This window comes from Aulonocara stuartgranti (genome assembly GCF_965226115.1).
Source record: "Aulonocara stuartgranti genome assembly, chromosome: 16".
NCBI classification, from domain to species: domain Eukaryota; kingdom Metazoa; phylum Chordata; class Actinopteri; order Cichliformes; family Cichlidae; genus Aulonocara; species Aulonocara stuartgranti.
The window spans coordinates 3,166,459-3,187,908 of NC_138952.1; the positions used below are offsets into that span (position 1 = coordinate 3,166,459).

Genomic DNA, 21,450 nt, shown 5'->3' on the forward strand with positions numbered 1-21,450 from the left:
ATCCATATTGATCCATGCTCTCTCTGTCACATGGTTTCAGTTTGTTGACGCAGACTCCGTCACATGTAAAGGCTCTTAGTAAAGTGCTCCCTCACACATTAACAAACAAGTCTTTCTTATACCCACATGAGTGCAGACGTTTTACTGTGATAAACAGGATTATGAATGAATCTGGTATGCCGATTATTTGTATCCGTATAAGAAAGCCAGGAAGATCAAGAACGGAGAATTTGAGGCTTTATACTTCGTACATTGGCACATGCTTACTTTAGATTCATTTTAATAAGTTTAATAAGTAGCTGATCAATTAAACACTAACCAGAGTAAAGAGCAAATAACTCACTCGACAATAAGAGTACTCTAATATAATCTACAGGCAGTGTCACAGAATAAGAAACAGGGATATCAGCTGATTTGGTTTATAATTTGCAGATCAAAGTCATGCATTGTGATGTTACACTCACACCCCAGAGCGCCGTAGTGCTGGACAACAGTGTTAAAGTGCTTGTAGACAGGATCATTTACATTTTACAGAAACCTTTACAAACTGCATGACATGATCCGATTTGTGATCGTTCTGAAAGAGCATGAAATGATAATCCTTACTTTTCCAAAGAAGATTAAAAACACTGTTGAAATAAGGAATTTCATGATTTTCGCACAGCTGAGCAGGGACGCTTATTTCCTTTGAACCTTTTTATTGTCCCTTTACCTCCTTTTTTGGTCTCCATTGACTTTCGGAGGAACATCTGTCTCTTTAGGAACTGCTGATGTTCTGATCCTGTGAATCCTGTGGGATGGGGCCTCCACGGGTTAAGGGAAATCCCGTGTATGTTACTGATGGAGTTTGGAAGATTGGTCAGTTTTTCATATCTCTAAAGCTGTTCCTGAGCAGTTTGTGTGGTATGGAGGAGACCGCTGCCATCGGGGATGCTGTAGCTATGGAGATTGTGCGAGGACTGCACAATGTAGGTAGGTGGGAGGTGAATGCCAAGGCACAATGATTTCCAGCAGGACTTGCCATTGTGACAAAATCATCAGTGGCATTCAGTTTACCTGGTCGGGTGATCAGTTTATTGCCAGTTAAAGAGAACTTGTTGGTGAAATAGCTGCTGGCTGAATGAACACTGATCGCAAAGAGTGAGACAAATGAGGTTAAGGTGTGTGTGTGTGTGTGCGCGTGTGTGTGCGTGTGCGTGTGTGTACCTTTTTGACTTAGCGCCTCCATCAGAACATGGATGATGTCTTCTGTCAGAAAGCTGTTGGTATTAGCAGCGTAGTGGAGAGCAGAGCAGCCGTTATGGTCTCGTACCATCAAATCACTGATGAAGTTAAAAGACAGATGAAACAAATCTCAATATATTTTTTTGCACTTCTAGTGAACTTTACATATTTAATACTTAAATCAGCATGTTGCCTTTAATGTTACCTGTCTACTGTATAAATATGAGCATGTATTTGTGCTTTCTTACGCAGAAACTCCCAGCAGTTCCTTGATGACCTCCACGGGTTTGTGCTCCCATGGCAGATGTGCTCCTAAGTCTTCAAACAGGTCGACGTCCCTGACAGCAAGCATCACAGCTGTCACACCGTCGCTGTTTGGAACATTCACATCCAGCCCGTCGGTCTGAAGCTGACACGTGCAAACACACACAAACACAAACACAGGGGGAAAAATTCTAAATTAAACTGCTGATATAACAAGCAGCACACTTTAGTGTCATCCATTTCCACCATTAGATGTTACTGGCCTCAATGTGTGTGAATTAGTTATTGTGAAGCAGTCAGATGGTACTAGTTAGCCAACAGACACTTCTTCACGGCTATGGGAGAATTAATTTGATGCTTTATAGGGAACTAAACACTAATGAAGATCTGTTTTCTCCTCGTCTTCCTTCCATTTTCTCATGTAGTCACCTCATGCAACATTTGATCACTTTTCCCATCCAGAGCCATCAGCCCCAGTCCCTGTTCTATAAATGCATCGTGTTCATATTCAGACTCTGTTCAATCCTCTTTCTCCCCATCTCTGCCTCATCGAGGTTGTCCATGGCATCTAATTCAAAATATTCATCAACCATCTGCTTTCTCCACTCCAGCCTTTTAGACTCTATCTCCTACATTTGTCTCAGATAATGCTCCACGATGGACCCTAACACCACAGAAACATTTCATCTTGCATGTTCACATTTCTTAAAACAGATTTTGGCCTTTTGTTCCAACTGATCTCTCTTTATTAAAACTGCACACGGAGTAACAAAGTGCTGCAGTGTGAAATGAGGCCACGAGGCTCAGACCGTACCCTGCATTCAGTGAGCTGTACTTTGTGCTGGAAATGTTTGTAACAAGTTAGAGTTTTGGAAAAATGAATTAAATAAGCAGCGACAGACCGACGTTTTAAATATAAAAGAATCCTGCATATGAAATACCCCAAACACCTGTGTGCTTCATAAATAAATAACCAAGGTGATATATGTAAGTTATTAGTTCATTCAGTTTATGTTTAATTCATAAATAAATAAATAAACCTGTGTACTCAGCTGTCAGCATACCCAAACAGTGTGGGCTATTTCCAGTCATTTTACAAAAGCACCTGAGCGTTAGTATCACATTTCCAGATACACAAAGTCACCAAAGGACACACTAACAATGGCAGGCCTCTTTGCTGCTCTGAGCTGGTTATAATTCAGGAATGCATTTGGAAATGCCAAATTAAATGTGCCTTATTATTACATTACAGAATCACATATATATTTTCTCATGATTTTAGAGGTTTAACAACATTTTCAGTCTCAGAATCAAAACTTTTTTTGGTTCAACCACTGTTTAATCCAACGACGGCAAACTCATTTCAGTTGTGGGCCACGTGCAGCTCACTTTGATCAGAGGAGGGCTGGACCAGTGAAACTCTCCCTTTGTGCCAGTGTAGACATCACATGTTTAAAATCCCTGAAATAGCTTAACATAAGAAAAAGAAGTGCACTTTTAACAGTATTAACTTTTAAACACTTTTAACTGTTTTTTGACATGATAAATGTAAAATCTAAATGTATTTACAGTGGGGCAAAAAAGTATTTAGTCAGCCACCGATTGTGCAAGTTCCCCCACTTAAAATGATGACAGAGGTCAGTAATTTGCACCAGAGGTACACTTCAACTGTGAGAGACAGAATGTGAAAAAAAAATCCATGAATCCACATGGTAGGATTTGTAAAGAATTTATTCGTAAATCAGGGTGGAAAATAAGTATTTGGTCACCTCAAACAAGGAAAATCTCTGGCTCTCACAGACCTGTAACGTCTTCTGTAAGAAGCTTTTCTGTCCCCCCACTCGTTACCTGTATGAATGGCACCTGTTTGAACTCATCTGTATAAAAGACACCTGTCCACAGCCTCAAACAGTCAGACTCCAAACTCCGCCATGGCCAAGACCAAAGAGCTTTCGAAGGACACCAGGAAAAGTATTGTAGACCTGCACCAGACTGGGAAGAGTGAATCTACAATAGGCAAGCAGCTTGGTGTGAAAAAATCAACTGTGGGAGCAATCATCAGAAAATGGAAGACATACAAGACCACTGATAATCTCCCTCGATCTGGGGCTCCACGCAAGATCTCATCCCGTGGGGTCAAAATGATCATGAGAACGGTGAGCAAAGATCCCAGAACCACACGGGGGGACCTGGTGAATGACCTGCAGAGAGCTGGAACCAAAGTAACAAAGGTCACCATCAGTAACACACTACAACGGCAGGGAATCAAATCCCGCAGTGCCAGACGTGTTCCGCTGCTGAAGCCAGTGCATGTCCAGGCCCGTCTGAAGTTTGCCAGAGAGCACATGGATGATACAGCAGAGGATTGGGAGAATGTCATGTGGTCAGATGAAACCAAAGTAGAACTTTTTGGTATAAACTCAACTCGTCGTGTTTGGAGGACGAAGAATACTGAGTTGCATCCCAAGAACACCATACCTACTGTGAAGCATGGGGGTGGAAACATCATGCTATGGGGCTGTTTTTCTGCCAAGGGGACAGGACGACTGATCCGTGTTAAGGACAGAATGAATGGGGCCATGTATCGTGAGATTTTGAGCCAAAACCTCCTTCCATCAGTGAGAACTTTGAAGATGAAACGAGGCTGGGTCTTCCAACATGACAATGATCCAAAACACACCGCCCGGGCAACAAAGGAGTGGCTCCGTAAGAAGCATTTGAAAGTCCTGGAGTGGCCTAGCCAGTCTCCAGACCTCAACCCCATAGAAAATCTGTGGCGGGAGTTGAAAGTCCGTGTTGCTCGGCGACAGCCCCAAAACATCACTGCTCTCGAGAAGATCTGCATGGAGGAATGGGCCAAAATACCAGCTACTGTGTGTGCAAACCTGGTAAAGACCTATAGTAAACGTTTGACCTCTGTTATTGCCAACAAAGGTTATGTTACAAAGTATTGAGTTGTATTTTTGTTATTGACCAAATACTTATTTTCCACCCTGATTTACGAATAAATTCTTTACAAATCCTACCATGTGGATTCATGGATTTTTTTTTCACATTCTGTCTCTCACAGTTGAAGTGTACCTCTGGTGCAAATTACTGACCTCTGTCATCATTTTAAGTGGGGGAACTTGCACAATCGGTGGCTGACTAAATACTTTTTTTGCCCCACTGTATTTATTTGTTCATTTTTATTGTTTTTTTTTTTTTACTGTGAACTCATTAAAAAGATTCTACAGTAGATGAAAAATCTGAAACATTTGTGTCATTTAATTGTTTATTAGTTACTTAATTACTTTGGTGTCGCGTGAGTGGCTATGGGGCGGGCCTTATTAGTATGAAAAGCTTATATAAAATAAACTTATTAAAATACAGTTAAAAGCCCAAAATCTATGTCATCCTTTACATTTTCCAAAGCCACACAGTGCGCAACAACTGCATGTGCTTTTGTAATGGGAGAAGATTGTTGCCCTTGTTGTGTTGTCTTTACTCATCTGGGAAATCCTTTGACTCTCAGGTGTGTGTGTGTGTGTGTGTGTGTGTGTGTGTGTGTGTGTGTGTGTGTGAAGTGAGCTTACCAGCAGGTGCTGTAAGGAGTGGAGGTCTCCCTGCCAGGCAGCCTGCAGTAGCTGCGCCTGGGGGGGCAGATGAGGCCTTGACATCCACCTCACCATTTCTTCCCGCAGCTCTGGCGGACTTATGTGGAGCGCTGTCTGCTGGCTGAAGTTGCACAAGGTCAGGTCAGCATCTGTCCTCAGGAGCTGCTGAACCACCTGTTAAACCCACCACATAAAAAACCTGAAACATCTCAAAAAAATGTGAAGCGTAGATGTGTCGTTTCTGTCAGTAAAAGGACTGTTGTTGCTCATTTTAGTGTAAACACCTTGTGGTTGGGTGTATTTTAAGAAAACATAAGTTTGAGTTATAATTGGAGAGTTTCCCTCCAGACAAGCCTGTTTTGAATGTCTCCCTCAGAGGATGCAGAGGAGCTATGTTAAAAAAAAGTTGCATAATCTCATGTGATCACAGCACTTTGTTGTTATTGAAAGGAAAAGTACGACGTGTTACGTGACAGAAACTGGTTTCGTCTACCCAACCAATCATATCCATCTGGTGCTTTCCAGGGCTGGAGTAGCCAGCTTACCAAAGAGGAAGCATGGTTACAATAGACATGTACTTGCCAAACTCTCTCTACCGCACACATGCACACGCCGTTACCTCGCTCATGGCACCGCGGCAGGCAGCGATAAGGGGAGTGCATCCTTGTTCCTTGTCTTCCTTCAGCTCTCCTTTCTGCACCCCATCATCAGTCTCACCCTTCTTACACCCTTTCACCATCTCCCAGTCAGACCTGTGTGAACACGAGCCAAAGAAAAGCACAGTGTCTGAGCTGTGAGTCAGGGCAGACTGCTACTTTCATCGTTATTTAGAGAAACAAACGAGGTGGAGAAATTATTGTAAACACACCGCTGATAGATATTACCAAGCACTTTCAGCTAGATGTCTTTGGCAGTCTCTGTGTCTGTGCGATTATTAGTGTGACATTAACCTTGTGATGTAAGTCTCTGGTGATCTAGTGCTCCCCGCAGAGACTAGACTCAGGGCAGAGTATGAAGTATTATGTCTCATTATTACTGCTAGCGATACACATCTTAGTGCATTATGGTACTACATAAACGCAGAGTTTGTGGAGCTAAATAATAATATTTCAACTTGTGTTGATCTGGAAACACTTCTGTGTTTCTGTGTGGTTATGTGTCACCACGACAGGAAGAACAAAATAGCCCAAAGTCTCAGGATTGACTACTTCATGAACAAAAATTGTGTGTTTTTTTAGTAAACCACCTTATTTGACCATGTTCGCGCACGCTAACACTCCCCCCTAATGTAATGTGAAATCATTTTATAAGTGTTTGTATATTTGTAAAGTAGAAATGTGTCTGTGAGGACTGAACTCCCTCTGGTTTAATGTTTGACAAAAGTAACAGTCAAAATGGATGAAGTGTCTAAAGCGAGTGCTGAGAGAAGGCTAATTTAAAAGTACAATAGAAAAAGTGCCTTGTACACATTTCCTGACATTAAACAGTTGTAAGTGGTGCTCATCTGTGTGAGCAGCATTAAGGGAAGACGATGATAATTGGAGTAAAAAGCTAAAATGAACTATTGTTTACTTACTGTTGTTTCATTTGTCTGAATCCACTTGTATATCTTCTCAAACCTTCTGTGGACGTTTGATCAGTGAACCTTTGATCTTTACTGCACACTCTCCACTCGAGTATTTCCTCCACTTTCCTCTGTTTTGTCCTGCATGCCTTCTGCTGTACGTTTACATTTGGTTACCTTGGAGACAGTCAGACAGACAAGCTGTGGCTTTAAATGCTTTCAGTCTGTTTGTTGCCTGATGCATTAAATCTAAGTGAAACCACGAATATGATTTCTGTCTAGTGTGCTCGACGCAGTTAGACTGTGCATGTAGTAAAGTTTGCTTCTGCGCATGATCAGGCTTTGTTTTTGGAGAAGGGGAGAAATGCACAAGCAATCTTTTAACTCATCAAGCTCAACTAAACAGGGAGGCTGAAGAAACCTATAAGTGAGCACAATCATATATATATATCCAGTCTTTATATCCATAAATACGATACTGTATAATTAACATATTCTCTAAATGAGGCTTCAGGATGACTGCTTGTGCACACGGTGCTGTTTTAAACTCCAAACCTGCTCTTGTGTTGTTGGATTTTGTTGACATGGTTAAAACATGCTAGTCTGTATGTTCAGAGAGTACCTACGATTACAGCTGAATGTTCAGGTGTGAGCTTCCTTAATGACAGTCACACCAAACTGAGGTATAATCTAACGCTGTATTACTTCTCCACAGCAGCGTGAAAGTCTCTGCTTTTAACTTCTAGATGCAACTTTGTGTTGGTTTCAGTTTCAGCAGCAAACTGGATGGAACAGTTAATTCCTCCTTCTTTCCTATTATTCTGTCATTTGTGTATCACAAATAAACAAGACAGGTCAATAAGTGACTCTTAGGTCAGTCTGAGAAACTCTTCATTGTTCCTTTGAACTCTGACTTTGGTTCTGTCAGAGACCATATTCTGTGTCCTCTCACTTTGTTTTTGCAGAATGTTTGCTCTGTGATGTCATTTCCTCTGGACCTTTGCATTTCAGCTGAACAGATGGATGTGACTTTTTTCCCCGAAATTAATGCATTTGACTCCAGTTGTCTCCTCTTTAAGTCCCTGCGCTGGCAGCACAGCAGTGGCATCGTTGACCTTGTGTAAACTCTTTTTCTTCTGTTTTATCCTCCTGTCTGACCTTATCTGTGGAGCCCGCGGTGAGGGAATTGGGTCCTGACTCTGTCAGTGGGAGATGATTTGGCCACTTTCAGGTTTCCTTTCAGTCGTGCCACTTTCTGAATTTAAATTGTCTCTGAGCTTCTTCTGTAGTTCTGATATCATGATTTTACAAAGCCACACCTAAGGGAATGACATGAAGGCCTGTATAAATGCATATATGAGTCAGCTTTAGACCTTTTGATGACATTTTGTTTTGACACTTTAAAATACATAAAACATAAATGAAAACAAATAAAGAAAAAAACTTTCAGTAAATTTTAAAGTGCCTTTCCATAGAATATGAAGTTTTAATAAATACATGAGTAGGTTTATGTTTCTGCAGCTTCTGAATGTTATATTAATTAATGCTAAAGCTGCAAAGTAAAATCTGTCGCTTCTATTAATTTTATTTCTTTTAAAAAATATTCTTACTTGTACATATAAAAAATTTATAGAAAAAAAAAATACTGCAAATTAAACTATGCAACCACCTGAATCTGATAATGGCTATGAAAACAGCTTAAAGTGAAACAGTTTTTATCAGTGGCCTACATCTACACAAGAGGTGCAAATATACAATTATGAAGGAGAAAAAGAAACACTTATTTCACCAACTTTACCTCCTGAGGACTGGAGTTGTGATATTTGATGTAAATCGCTGTGTAACGCTCCATATGAACACTAGATGTCGCTGTTGGACAACTGCTCTGAACCCGTGCCACGCTTGAATCCGTACTCGCTGCACCTGTCCTCATCGCGTCACCACAGGCGGATGCACAGTGAATAGAATATAGTGAAGAGAATATAATTTTGTATAGAATCACAAAACGATACATTTCTTGTTTTTTTGGACTTTAAAGTTTATTGTTGCAGCTTCTTCAGATGGAACTCTGAACTCTGCAGACTCCTCTGTCTTTTAGTCGAGTTTTTATTTGCACCTGTTTATTTTCACGAGTTCTCTTCATAGTTTTTGATCATTTAGGATTTTTTTTTATTATTTGGATATATCGTTTATTGTTTATTTAAAGTAATAGATATATCTTTTACAGACTTCTGGGTTCTCTAATTTAACCAATCAAAGAGTGAGAAAAGAAGTACAGCTCCCTCCCCCTCCCTCCGCTCTTCCAAATCAGCCCCGCTCCCCCTTCCCGCACTGTTTGGGTCTGTCCGGAGTCCCCATCACTAACCGGGACCCTTGTCCTCGGGGGGAAGCAGTGAACCCTGACACAGTCGCTCAGCTCCACTGGTTCCATACTGGTGCGTCCCGTTGCGCACGCGAGCGCTTGAACCAAACACCGCACGCTTCCAGTGACGTTTTTCGGATTTCTTCAGACCTGTGGACGGCTTGTTGGAGAGAGAGTTGCAACTTTACGACTCATTATGTTTCACGTCTGGATGACTCGGTGACAGGAGGACTCGGGGGAGTTGAGGTAGCCTACAGCAGGAACAAGGAGCAGCCTCGGCTCTCCCCCGAGCGGTTTGCGCAGGGTGACACAGTGAAGCTTTTATTGGGGCTGATTGACCGTGCGGCCGGATTACATGGGCTTCTTAAACAGCAGTTATTTATGATGCTACCAATTACTCGTTGAGCTCTTGTTAGTTGCCGTTCCCTTCACTTCCTCGCTTCCAAACTTCAGTCAGTGGATCGTTTTGAGAGCGACAGGATGGGCTCGCAAACCTGCACAGCTCTGCAGAAACAGGCGCTCCTGTGGTTCGTTATAGGTGAGTCCCACACACCGTGGTTTAACGGATGCTCTTCTGATTAAGGCACTCGAATATTTCTGGGCTAAACTATAAGTTTTGTTTGAAAAATATCACAAAGAAGATCCTAAAACGGAAAGAAAAAGACGCATCCTGCCAGAACAGTGTAAAAGAAACGGGTTTGGATGCACTTCTGTTGAACTCGCCTTCCAACCCGGTGCCATTCACGCCTTTTACTTACCTCAGACATGTGAAGGAAAATGAGAAGTTTTTGTTTCCTTTCAACATAAAATACGAAATCATGCCAGCGTTTCTCAAACTGCTTTTAATTGTAAGAATAGAATATAAAATATTTCAAACAGTTTTATATCAATTATAGGACGAGTGTTTCTCATAACATGATATGAGACTTATTACTGGACTACTGGAGGCTGAGTGGTGTGTAAACACGATAATCTCTGTTTAAACTAAAGCATAGCAGCGATGTTGGGAAGTGGCATGTTTCAGGATAGATGTGCGCGCTGGAGACTGCAGTTGGCTGAAAACTTTCCTTCTTTTTGAAAACAACCCAGAGAGTGAGACTTTAGTGAGATTAGTGAGAGTGAGGTTTATTAAAGTTTATAAACGGTTTAGATGTGCGGAACTGACTTTGTTTGGGCAGCTTTTCCTTTGTTTGGTTTGTTCTCAAATGATTAATAAATTTTTAACATAATAATTTGTAAAAAATTTTTTTTTTATCTCAATAATGCACTGAATAAAAGTGTATTCTCTACACAACAAATCTCACAAGTTATCTTTTTAATTGTGGTGACTGTTTGTTTGGATGCTTATCAACTAAAACCAAGATGAGCTCAGGCAGGACACGACGCTCTGCTCTTTCCTTTAAACACACAACAACACACACATGATATTTGCATAAAACAAAACACTGGCCAACACAGCAGAGAATGCAAAGCTGCAAATCTGACTCGAACACAACAGTGAATCCCACTTTTAGGTGTCACAGCGTGCTCATAACGAAGGAACGACACTGTTCTATTACTGTGTTCCACTCAGTGTATTTCTCTAAACCACTGTGACACCATCTGCCTCTGTAGCGGGCACAATTTATTTTACTTTCTTAATTAAAACCATTGCTTTTGGCTTCCCAACAATGTTTAGGTGGCTGATGGTATCAAATTAACGTGCACGTGAATGGCAGGACCCAAGGTTTCCCTGCAGATGAGATTGTGACAGGATGATCGATGTTATTAATTTCACCTGTCGCCAGGTTTTAATGTTGTGCTTGGTCATCGCGTTTGCAGCTCTTTAAAGTTGTTGGTACAAACCTGTTGCTTGGTGAAGCGGCTCGCTTTGGAAACTTAAATAATCTTAGCAAAGACAGCCACCGAGAGCCTAACCAGAAAACCTCTGGTTAGGCTCTCGGTAAGTGCCACTATGTTTGTCAAAACTAGTGCCTAAGATGGGTTTTTAAAAGTGTTTATATTTGATCTGAAAGGCCACACGTCCAAGCCGAGTGGAGAACAGGTTGTTGTACGATACAGTTGAGAGGTGATATTCTTCAAACAGGTGGGACGACTGTGCACGTATATTTTAAACAGTCTTTGCAGACAGACATTCGTGGAGTTGGACTCAGTTTTTTACAGGACCGGAAAAGCTTAACAAACAGTTGTGTGACAAAGAATTAGTGAACAGCTGGCGAGGTATGACACAAGTGTTGGTGCTAGCAATTCTCAGAAATGGTCTGAAGAAGGCCTGGTGAGGTTCAGAATGGGGTTTAAGGGCGATCATGTGCAGCAGAATTAAGACATGAAGGAAAAGTGGGCAAAATAACAATAAGCAGAGTCCTGTTAGAGGCAGAAAGATTATGGGCATCTCATTCTGTATATGGATCACTTTTCCCCCTAACTTCATTCTCCCTCTTTCTCGCTGAGAGCACTCACATGTTCACGGCACTCGTAATTTTAGACTTATCATCAGATTCAGCTGACATAGTCTGAGACATAATGCTAACCACTGAATGCTTCACCCTTAGCTGAACTGTAATATGAAACCTGTCTGCTAACCCTGAACTAAATATTTGACACTGTGGTCGCTGTCCCTTCCTCGGGTGTTTTGAAGCTATGAGCTTGTCAGTGGAAAAAGAAAATGAACATCTGCACAGCTGAAATACGCACTGGAAATATGTGGCAAATGTATGCACGCTCAGACTGTGACAGTCTAACAGCAGCATTCAGGCAAGCTTCCTCTACTCTTTGTCTTTTGTTTCCTGTAACTAATGCTCTGTGTAGGTGTTTTATATTTACAGAAAGAGAAAGTTATGAATCATCGCAGTACCGCTGAACTGCCACATTACTGCTCCACAACATTTCTGTCTAAAATGGGAATTTCGAAAGTTTTCCTCCCAAAACTCACTTTTGTTAATATCTAACAGAACACTTGGAAATGGCAAATCAAAACAAACCCTGCTGTGGAACTCGCCACAGTCATTTGTGCCATGACAGAAGCATTTATTTCTTTTAATTTTCCATGCTAGTTTTCTTTCACCAAAGAGTGCAGAATGGATGAAGGGGAAGGAGTCTGTCACTCGTTCAAAGAGGGCCTGGCACATAGAGAGAAGCTTTAATCTTCTCTCTCTGACGTGATCGTCTTTCATCTGACGGCTCAGGATTTGATTTGAATCCTTTCAAACATTTTGCACACAGAAGCAACTCAGTCACAGTGAAATGTGAAATGACAAAAGGTAAACACTTTATAGAATGACTCAGGGGGGAAAACGTCTCTGACAATTTGGCCATATTCACTGAATATTTTATAAACAATCAAAATGGTTGACACAGTTTACACAAACTGAAGTACGAAGCTCAGATTGGATCAAAGAACGCCGCCTGTCAGGTCCCCGTAACCAAGATTGTGGGAGCTGCTCTCATAAATCTGGGTCTCGGGCGAGTTTTTAATCGACTCTTCATCCAAAGTTAAATATAATTATAATAGAGGAGAAGCCAGTTTTAATGAATTTCATTTTGGAGGCTTTATTCAGAATCAACTGGTCTTTCAGATTCATCTTGCTGGCCATTGCAACCGTTTCTCCTGCTGGCCACAGAGCGGTCCCAAGCCGAAGCTGCTATGAGACTTTAGCAGCACGAGTTAGCCAAAAATAATGGCTGTCTCTTTCCGAGCAGTTACTTGTTTACACAGTTTATTGGTGTTATTGTGTCCAGGCAACAAGCATACGTGGGAACGCCAAGGACACACAACATAAACAGTCCTGGGAACCATAATAAAGTTTTTTTTTTCACTAAAATGGTTGTAAAAACAGAGGAAGATAAAATGAAACTGCGACACAGAAGCTGAAATAGATATGAACTCAACACTAATTTATTACCTCGTAAAAATGATGAATGGAACACGACAATTGTTTGTGGTTGGATAACAACTCGCTTAAATCTTGTGGAACATTTGTGGCTCATCATGATTGCTAAACGCTGCGAACAATTTCAAATGTGTGCATCTGCTCTTTGTTTTGATAGTTTGCATATTTTGTTTTTAAATCTGCAAAGACTGTTTAAAAGTGATGCTGGGGATGGACCAGTCCATCTATACCAGGCAGGCAGCGCTAACATATAGACACAGACATCCATTTGCACCTGTGAGCAATTTAGCAATAAATAAATGACACGTTAACTGCAATAACCAGCAATAACCACTGTGCTGCCACATACTGTCCAGTCATTAAGCAGAATTAATAAGACGGATATGCTAATTATGCAATTTTACTGATAGTAATTGATAGTACTGAAAAGCTAGTGGGGTGGCTGTAGCTCAGGAGGTAGAGCAGGTCATCTACTGGAAGGCTGGTGGTTCCATCCCCCCAGCTCTGCATGCCAAATATCCTTGGGCAAGATATTAACCCTAAGTTCTCCAATGCATGCATCCAAGTATGAAAGTTAGTAAGCACTTAAAATCATAAAAAAGTGAATGCGGCATGTTGTATTAAGCGCTTCGAGTACTCTTTCGAGTAGAAAAACGCTCGATAAGAATCAGTCCATTTACCATTGTTTTAAGTATGAATTTGGCCTATAGCAGATGCAGACACTGATATCGTTTCTGTTTGTGTATCATGTTTTTTTATAACTATTTCTTGTCTCGTGCCAAGAAAATAAAGAAATCTTCTTTCTACGCTGACGTGAACAACAGAATCGTCAACAGCTGACATTTCCAAATGCATCGTTGCTTGGCGATTGGCCCATATCGGTCAACAGAGCCAATATTGGCCAATAGCAACGTCCAGCCAAGTTATCAGTCTTCACTTAAACCCGACAGCTGGTATGAAGTGTTTGTGCTGATATGTGCTGCTGTGCGTGATGGTCCGAGCCGCCCTGTCATGTTTTTTTAGAAAGATGAGGCTCTTTCCTGGCAAAACTTCCACATGAGTCATACTTGTTATTTTTTTAAATTGTGCTGTTTTTGAACTTTAACATTTAGCATGCTCGCTGTAACCTGTGGAGTCTGAGATGTGTTTCGTGTTTTATACAGTTTCTCTGAGCTTTGCATGGTCTGACCTTGGTGTCGGTTTGCTGGGACGTCCACTTCTGGGTAGACTGATGACTGTTGTGAATGTTTTCCACTCATGAATAATCTTTCTCACTGCAGGATAATGGACTTCAAATTGTTTGGAAATGGCCTTTTAGCCCTTCCAGATTGATGGGCAGCAACAATTGCTTCTGTAAGGTCATTGCTGATGTGTTTCTTTCTTGGGATTGTGTTTACGCACACCTGAATGCTCCAGACCAGCAAACTACCCAAAACCTCTGATGCTCACACTTGCTGATGATCAACGAATCAAGTGCATGTCAGGAGGAGCACCTGGCTGTACTCACCCTCTTAATTCCTACAGAAGCAGTAAGGGTGCACTTAGTTTTCCACACATATTGGCTCAGTTTTTCCCAAATAAATAAATGACACGGTAACCTCTTACAGAACCAGATGGTTTTTTATTAAGTCCTGATATGAAAATCTTTAGTATTTAAAAAAGATGTAAATTCTTTTGACAAGAAACCATTTTCTTTAGTATGATTTCAGCAAATGTTTATCCCACCACCTGAAGGAGAAAGCAGAATTTTTAGATGATGAAATTCTGCCTTTTTCTTCAGCAGATAAGCAGTTTGCTTCATCAGTGTGGAAAGGTTTATCCGTCCAGTGAGATGTTGTGTTCGGTTGGCTGACATCCACGAGCCCCAGCAGGCACGGATCTTTTTTGATGCAAGAGTGTGAACACAAGGGAACACAAGGGGGTGAGAGACAGAAAGAGCACAAGTTCGACCCGACTGCTCCAGACACCTTTTCAGCAGTCTGTGATGCTGCCACCAGAGACAATAATGATAATATTTCTGTCAGGTTTTCGCCTCGCTCCTCAGCTGAGCTATCAAATATCTGGATAGATTGTGCAAAAGCTTTTCTGTCTCCGTTCTGCTTGGACAGGGTGCGTATTTCTAATATGAAGGACTCAAGGGAGCATTTTTAAGAAGCTTCATAGAGCAGCAGATAGCGGGGGAGGCGAGCAAGAGCTCGAATCGCTTTAACGAGACAGAAAGAGATAAGCGAGGTAGGTGTGGCCCGGCTGTGAAAGTTTTAATCGCGCTGATTTAGAATTGTGTCTGTTTTGTAAAGTGTGCGTTTGGTGTGTGTCTGTGTGCATCCTGTGCAACAAGCCCGCCCACTGGACCTCAGCTAATTAGATAGATGGTGAATGAGCCAAAGACAGCCAACAAAAGTAGCCATGCCCTGTTTGATGGAGCTGTTTTTCATACGGTTATCTAATAATCATGCGTAATACTAGATAACTTCCCTCGTGCACTTCTTCATCTGTGTGAGTTCATCTCCTTCTGCGGCTTCTCTATTTATAAGGAAAGTTAAGATATCCTCTTTCTGATTAAATAACTCTGCCTCACGCTTCAGTGGGATGTCTTCAAGCGAGCAAAGCTCACAATTAGGGCTGGGCCATATCATACTGTTCACGGTAATACCGGTATAATGTTCGGCAACGACAAGAAAATGAAATATCGCGATAGAATATGGGTAAAACGCACATGCACAGTGCCTTTGTTTTCATATGCACATGGTGGAAAAAGCATGGTGGCGACGCAGAATGAGAAGGACGAAAGCGGATCGTTGAATGAAAAAGATGAACCAGAATTGGTTTGTAAAAATGTTGCAACTTCAGTTTTGTGGAACTGGTTTAGCTTTCGTCCGTCAGATACAAAACAAAGCACTATTTTTGGTAGAGCATACTAGCAGGCCGTCGTTATTACCGTGTTTTTTGGAAAAATCGTCAGTGCCCCTTATAATCCCGTGTGCCTTATGTATGAATTCTGGTTGTGTTTACTGACCTCGAAACGATTTTATGTACACGGCGCTGGAAAATCTGTCAAATGTTTTAGTATGACTTTGCTAAGCTACGAAGCCGCACCGCTTGATGGATTGTCGGAGCATTACGGCTATCGTAGGCAGGAGCCTCGCGGAGTGATACGTACTGTGCTTCAACATAATATTACCGTATTGTGTGTGTATAACCTCTTTTTAAGTTTTGTGGATATTATACATGGTTATGCTGAGGATATGTCGGCCACTTTCCACTGGAAATGCCTTTTGGTTAAACTGTCAGCAAGAATTTGCATTTGCACTGTTACATTTTTATATAACTTTAATGCACATAAAAAACAGCTGCTTGTTTAAGTGAAAATACATTGATGGGTTTTCTTTGCACTAATAAAGTTGTGGAGTTGTAAAGTGTTTTGTCTAGTGTCAATTATATCGTCAGTTATATCATTATCGCAAATTTTCAAATGTATATCGTGATAAATATTTTTGGTCATATCGCCCTGCTCTACTCACAATGGGAAACACAGATAATAGCCCAAGGCCCCTCTTATGCACTCCATATGAGTGTTTCCAGTATTTAGCTTTTCAAATCTCCTTGTAGTACAGAAAGCTGCAGCAAAAGCAGTTTACTGTACCAGAGTCAATATGTGCTAACCCATGGAAGGCCTATTTTTAACTTTTCTTTCGAGAGCCCATTTAACACTCGTTTGAGAGGATTAGTGAGCCTAAAGGCTCTGCCATAATTGGCGAGCAGTAGGAACAGATCCGTGTTTGCCTACAGTTTTTACGAGAGGGGATCTGAAGAGGTGCAAAGTGTCAAGGATCACTAACGATCAGATCTTCTTAATTAGCTATAGGATCGGTGGTTATGCAAGAGAGCAGCCATCTTTCTGGTCGGGGGTGCTTTTCTAATGAATAGGCTGCCTGTTTGTGTTTGTGTGTATGTGAGCGAGCATTCACAGTCCATTTAATTCAGTTGTTGAACCCACTCTCCAAACCGAATGCTGGTATCGATTCTGTTTTGCATTTCCATAAAGCTGGCCGATGACACGCAGTGATGAATGATTTTTGAAAGTTCAGGTGTTGGCATTTCTGTCTGATTATTCTTTTGCTATAGCAAAATATAGCTGAGGTCAGAACTGTAGAAGGTAAAAGAAGGCCAATTTCAACAGTACGTGTCAGTTTTTCTACATGATAAAAAAAATGCTGCTGTGGTAAATAAATGAAATCTGTCAGAATGAAGAAATTAATGGGTAGAATTACAGGAAAGGTTCTGGCAGCTAATTGGCCAGATTTCTCTATATCCTGTACCGTTGACCCATTGTGGGAAAAAAAGGAGACTTTTCTGTCATTTAACTATTTATCTGTTACTTTCGTGTAGTATGAATGGCCATAGAGAAGATCTTAATCAGTAGAAGAAGATGTAAAACATATAAAAATACCTTTAAATCCCCAAATCTATGTCCGCCTTCACATTTTCCAAAACCATCCAGTGGGCTGGACTGGAGTCTTTGCAATCACCCGTTGTGAGGGATAAATGAGTATTCGCTGAGCAGTTGCAAAAAGCTGAGGGGGTTGATGGTCAAAGCTCCAGATGGGTCGATAAGTGACCCACCTTTCACTAGGGAAAACATGTTGCCCTACTGGCTGTCAAAAACCTTGCAATTGTTTTGGTTACTATTTCTGTGGTCGCCAACTGAGTGGAAGTGAGGACTGTACCAACCGTGGAAATCTGTTAGCAACCAAAGGAGGTTTTTGGTGCACCACTTTCTCTGCAGTCGACCTCCAGGAGCCACTGCAGGCTAGCCTGAGAATACACATTTAGTTTGTGTCGTTATCCAATACAGTGGACAAACTTTGGGCAACGTGTGCAGGACATCATGAATCATGTGCATGTCAGTGCGTGTGTAGAAATCGCTGTGGTCAGGAAAAATATGCTGTTGTGAGCTCTTGGCAGACAACATTATTATATCATATTATCCACAAATAATGTGGTTTTAGCTGGTTTATTAGACAACAATGAGGTTTCTGTACATCTGACACAAATCAACATCCGTATTCATTTAGAGTTAGATGTCTGCAAATTATTATAAAATGAACATATTTATAATTTCAAGCCAATTTTAGTCAACATTTATTCATTACTGTTGAAAAGTGAACAAGAAGAGTTTTTGGAGCATTGCATTAGATTACTTTGATTTCTCAAACTAACATTTATATTTTTAATCAAGTTTCATTTACAAGGCTTAATTGCATTTGGTGTTGTAGACTAAAATCTGTGTTGAGAAGCGTCATAGGGGTTTGAGTGTGTCGCTGACAGACGATCCATTATGAAAAAGAATCAGAAAGTGTGAACATAACTCCTCTTCCTCTTCTAGTCCTCGAACTAAGAAACAGAGAGCAGGTTTCACTGCCCATTTGTCTGGCCCAACACTCTCATATATTACATTTAACCTCACAGAGCAGTGACATAGTAAGCCTGTCGCAGCGGCTCACTCAGCCAGTGAATCAGGCTGCAGCTTTCTTTTGAAGATTTTTTTCCCTCTGCGGCATTTCTGCTTCACATGACGATACGTCAAAGTGGTCGTGTGCAGGATCCAAGCCCACGGCATCAAGCGCCTGAGACGTAGCAGTCATGTAATGCCACCAACAAGCCTGAAAGCTATTTCTCCAAACATTTATCCTACCAGGCTGGTCAAATAGTAACACATTGGTATTTATAGTAATGACCTGAGGTAGAAGTGGCTGAGTGATGGGACACGCAGTGCATGCTTTTTGTGCTCAGGAGCTCTCTTACAGGAAAACTGCTGAGCTGCTGGCACATTTTATGGTTTCTGGGGTTAAGAAGCTCTACTAAAATCTTCTGCTGGACTTCACTCACACAGAATTATCTTTTACCATGGAGTCCAACTTTGTTTGACAGTCCTCTGACTCTTTCTGTGGTCTATGTTGAAATACACGTTTGATTTGGACATTCTTGTGTGACCAGAATGAATCACAACAACTTTAATTATCCGCTTAAATTTCCCAATACACAGTGCTTTTGTTTATCCCAGCATTCATGTGAGGCTGAAGACAATTCCATCGGCAAATAAGCAAACTTGAACTCACAAAGCTGAGACGGTGGACATGAGAAAATCGTGTCTATGCACTTTAGTCTGTCAGTTTGGACAGCTGTAAAAAAAACATCTGTAGGATCTTAAAATTGTTCAATACAGGACAGATGTGCTTGAACACTACAAGCACCTCTGGTAGCTGTGAAGCTTTTTCTGAGGCTTCAGATCACTGACAGATGGCTCATCAGATACAGAACCAGTCAGAGACACGCTGCTCGGTCCTTCCTGAATGATCCTACGACCCCCTGATCTAAATCCATAACTCTTTTGTCTTATCACTGCTGAGGATTAGTTTGCTGCTAATGTTACAACTTTATCTCACATGGCAGAGTACATATAGAACTTACTTTCAGTATTTTCTTATTTTCAGTCCAGATAATGTTTTTATTTTTAATAAGGGTGCTATATAAAACTGTTTTATCAAACGTCAGAGTTTTCAGTAGTTCATGAACAATAGGATCCAGTCAGTGCTGCGTGCCTGTGATGATGGTATTAGGAACATCATAATGAGCCAAAAGCAGAAATAAAAAACATCTGAAAGCAAGAGTTTAGGGCAGCCTGAAGACGGCTTACTATTATTGAAAGTTTTTCCCCCTGGGATTAATAATTTATTCTAATTCTAATTCTTACTGACTCTCAGGGAAACTCGCACATGTAGTGGATTTATTTGAAACTTTACCCATTTTTAATATGAGCTATTAAATGTGAATACATTTAACTGTGTGTTCACTCACTGACCACTGATCGAATTAGCCAATCACATGGCAGCAACCCAGTTCCTTTCGTCATGTAGACGTGGTCAAGACTAACAGAGCATCTGAATAAATAAACAAAGGTGATTTAAGTGACTTTGAACTGGATGGCTGTTAGTCCCAGACTAACTGGTCTGTTTTAAAAGCTGGGATTTTCCCACACAGCCATCTGTAGCGTTTACAGAGGATCATCCATGAAAGACAAGATATCCAGTGAGTGGCATTTCTGTGGGTGAAAATATCCTGTTGATGCCAGAAGTTGGAGGAGAAAAGCCAGACAGCTCCGGGCTGATAGGAGGGCAACAGTAACGCTCTGAACACACAACCTGGCAAACCTTGAAGCAGATGAGCTAGAGCAGCAGAAGACCAGACTGGATGTGGATGTGCCACTGACATCGAAATCATGTCATGTCAGTAAAGACCAAAGATAATAAGGAAAAAACATAATCTCCTTTACTTTCTAAGAAATGATTTTTGAAAACACAGTACACTGATCTGTGTCAGTGAAATGCATATTTTGCCTAGCTAGCTAGCTCCTGTGTTCACTGAGATATTCAACATCTCTTTATCTCAGTCGGTGATCCCCACATGCTTCAAAGAGTCCATCATTGTTCCTGTCCCGAAGAAACCCCACCTTGCTTCTCTCAATGACTATCGCCCTGTAGCCCTCACCTCAGTAGTGATGAAGTGCTTTGAACGCCTGGTCAGAGACTTCATCATTTCTTCACTACCAGACACACTGGACCCACTACAGTTCGCTTACCGTCCAAATCGTTCCACAGACGATGCCATCTCTCATCTCCTCCACACATCACTCACTCACTTGGACACTAGAAGGGGGAATTATGTTAAAATGCTCTTCATAGACTACAGCTCTGCATTTAATACCATAATTCCCTCCACACTCACCACCAAGCTGGAGCATCTGGGACTCAGCTCATCTATGTGTCAGTGGATCTCCAACTTCCTAACTGGCAGACCACAGGCAGTAAGGATGGGCGGACATGTCTCAGCCTCCACCACTCTCAGCACTGGAGCCCCCCAGGGGTGTGTTCTGAGCCCCCTGCTGTACTCTTTGTACACATATGACTGTGTGGCCACTACCAGCTCCACCACCATCATCAAGTTTGCTGACGACACCGTCGTGGTGGGCCTGATCTCTGATAACAACGAGACGGCCTACCTGAAGGAGATTAGGAATCTGGAGAACTGGTGCCAGAGGAACAACCTCCTTCTAAACGTCAGTAAGACAAAGGAGCTGATAGTGGACTTCAGCACTAAGCAGGAGAGGAACTACCAGACCCCCGTCATCAACGAGTGCCCAGTGGAGAGAGTGGACAGCTTCAAATACCTCGGAGTTCACATCACGCAGGACCTGTCATGGTCCTGTCACATCAACACCGTGGTGAAAAAGGCCCGACAGCGTCTCTACCACCTCAGACGCTTGAGAGACTTCCAACTGCCCTCCAAGGTGCTCAGGAACTTTTACTCGTGCACCATAGAGAGCATCCTGGCGGGAAACATCTTAACCTGGTTCGGGAACAGCACCATGCAGGACAGACGAGCTCTACAGAGGGTTGTGCGGTCAGCTGAGCGCACCATCCGCTCCGAGCTCCCTGACCTGCACTCAATCTACAGCAGGCGGTGCTGGACCAAGGCCAGGAAGATCGTGAA

At 41.7% G+C, this 21,450-nt stretch overlaps 2 protein-coding genes across 3 annotated transcripts in view; one reads left to right on the forward strand and one right to left on the reverse strand.

Annotated features, from left to right (window-relative positions):
* Positions 1-1,468: 1,468 nt before the first annotated feature.
* LOC309690432 (uncharacterized protein) lies at positions 1,469-5,942 on the reverse strand (the record flags this gene model as incomplete). Its single annotated transcript, XM_082507464.1, has 3 exons — positions 5,704-5,942; positions 5,064-5,258; positions 1,469-1,633 (listed from the first exon to the last, which is right to left on the reverse strand). The coding sequence occupies exons 1-3, from the start codon at positions 5,821-5,823 to the stop codon at positions 1,469-1,471; spliced, it is 480 nt and encodes a 159-aa protein (XP_082363590.1). The 5' UTR covers positions 5,824-5,942.
* A 2,981-nt stretch (positions 5,943-8,923) lies between these two features.
* ramp1 (receptor activity modifying protein 1) overlaps positions 8,924-21,450 on the forward strand; it is a 71,235-nt gene continuing 58,708 nt past the window's right edge. For both annotated transcript variants that reach the window (XM_082508154.1, XM_082508155.1), the window contains exon 1: positions 8,924-9,548. In XM_082508154.1, the coding sequence (XP_082364280.1) occupies positions 9,491-9,548 (58 nt within the window). In that variant the 5' untranslated portion in view covers positions 8,924-9,490. The remainder of the gene's footprint in view (positions 9,549-21,450) is intronic.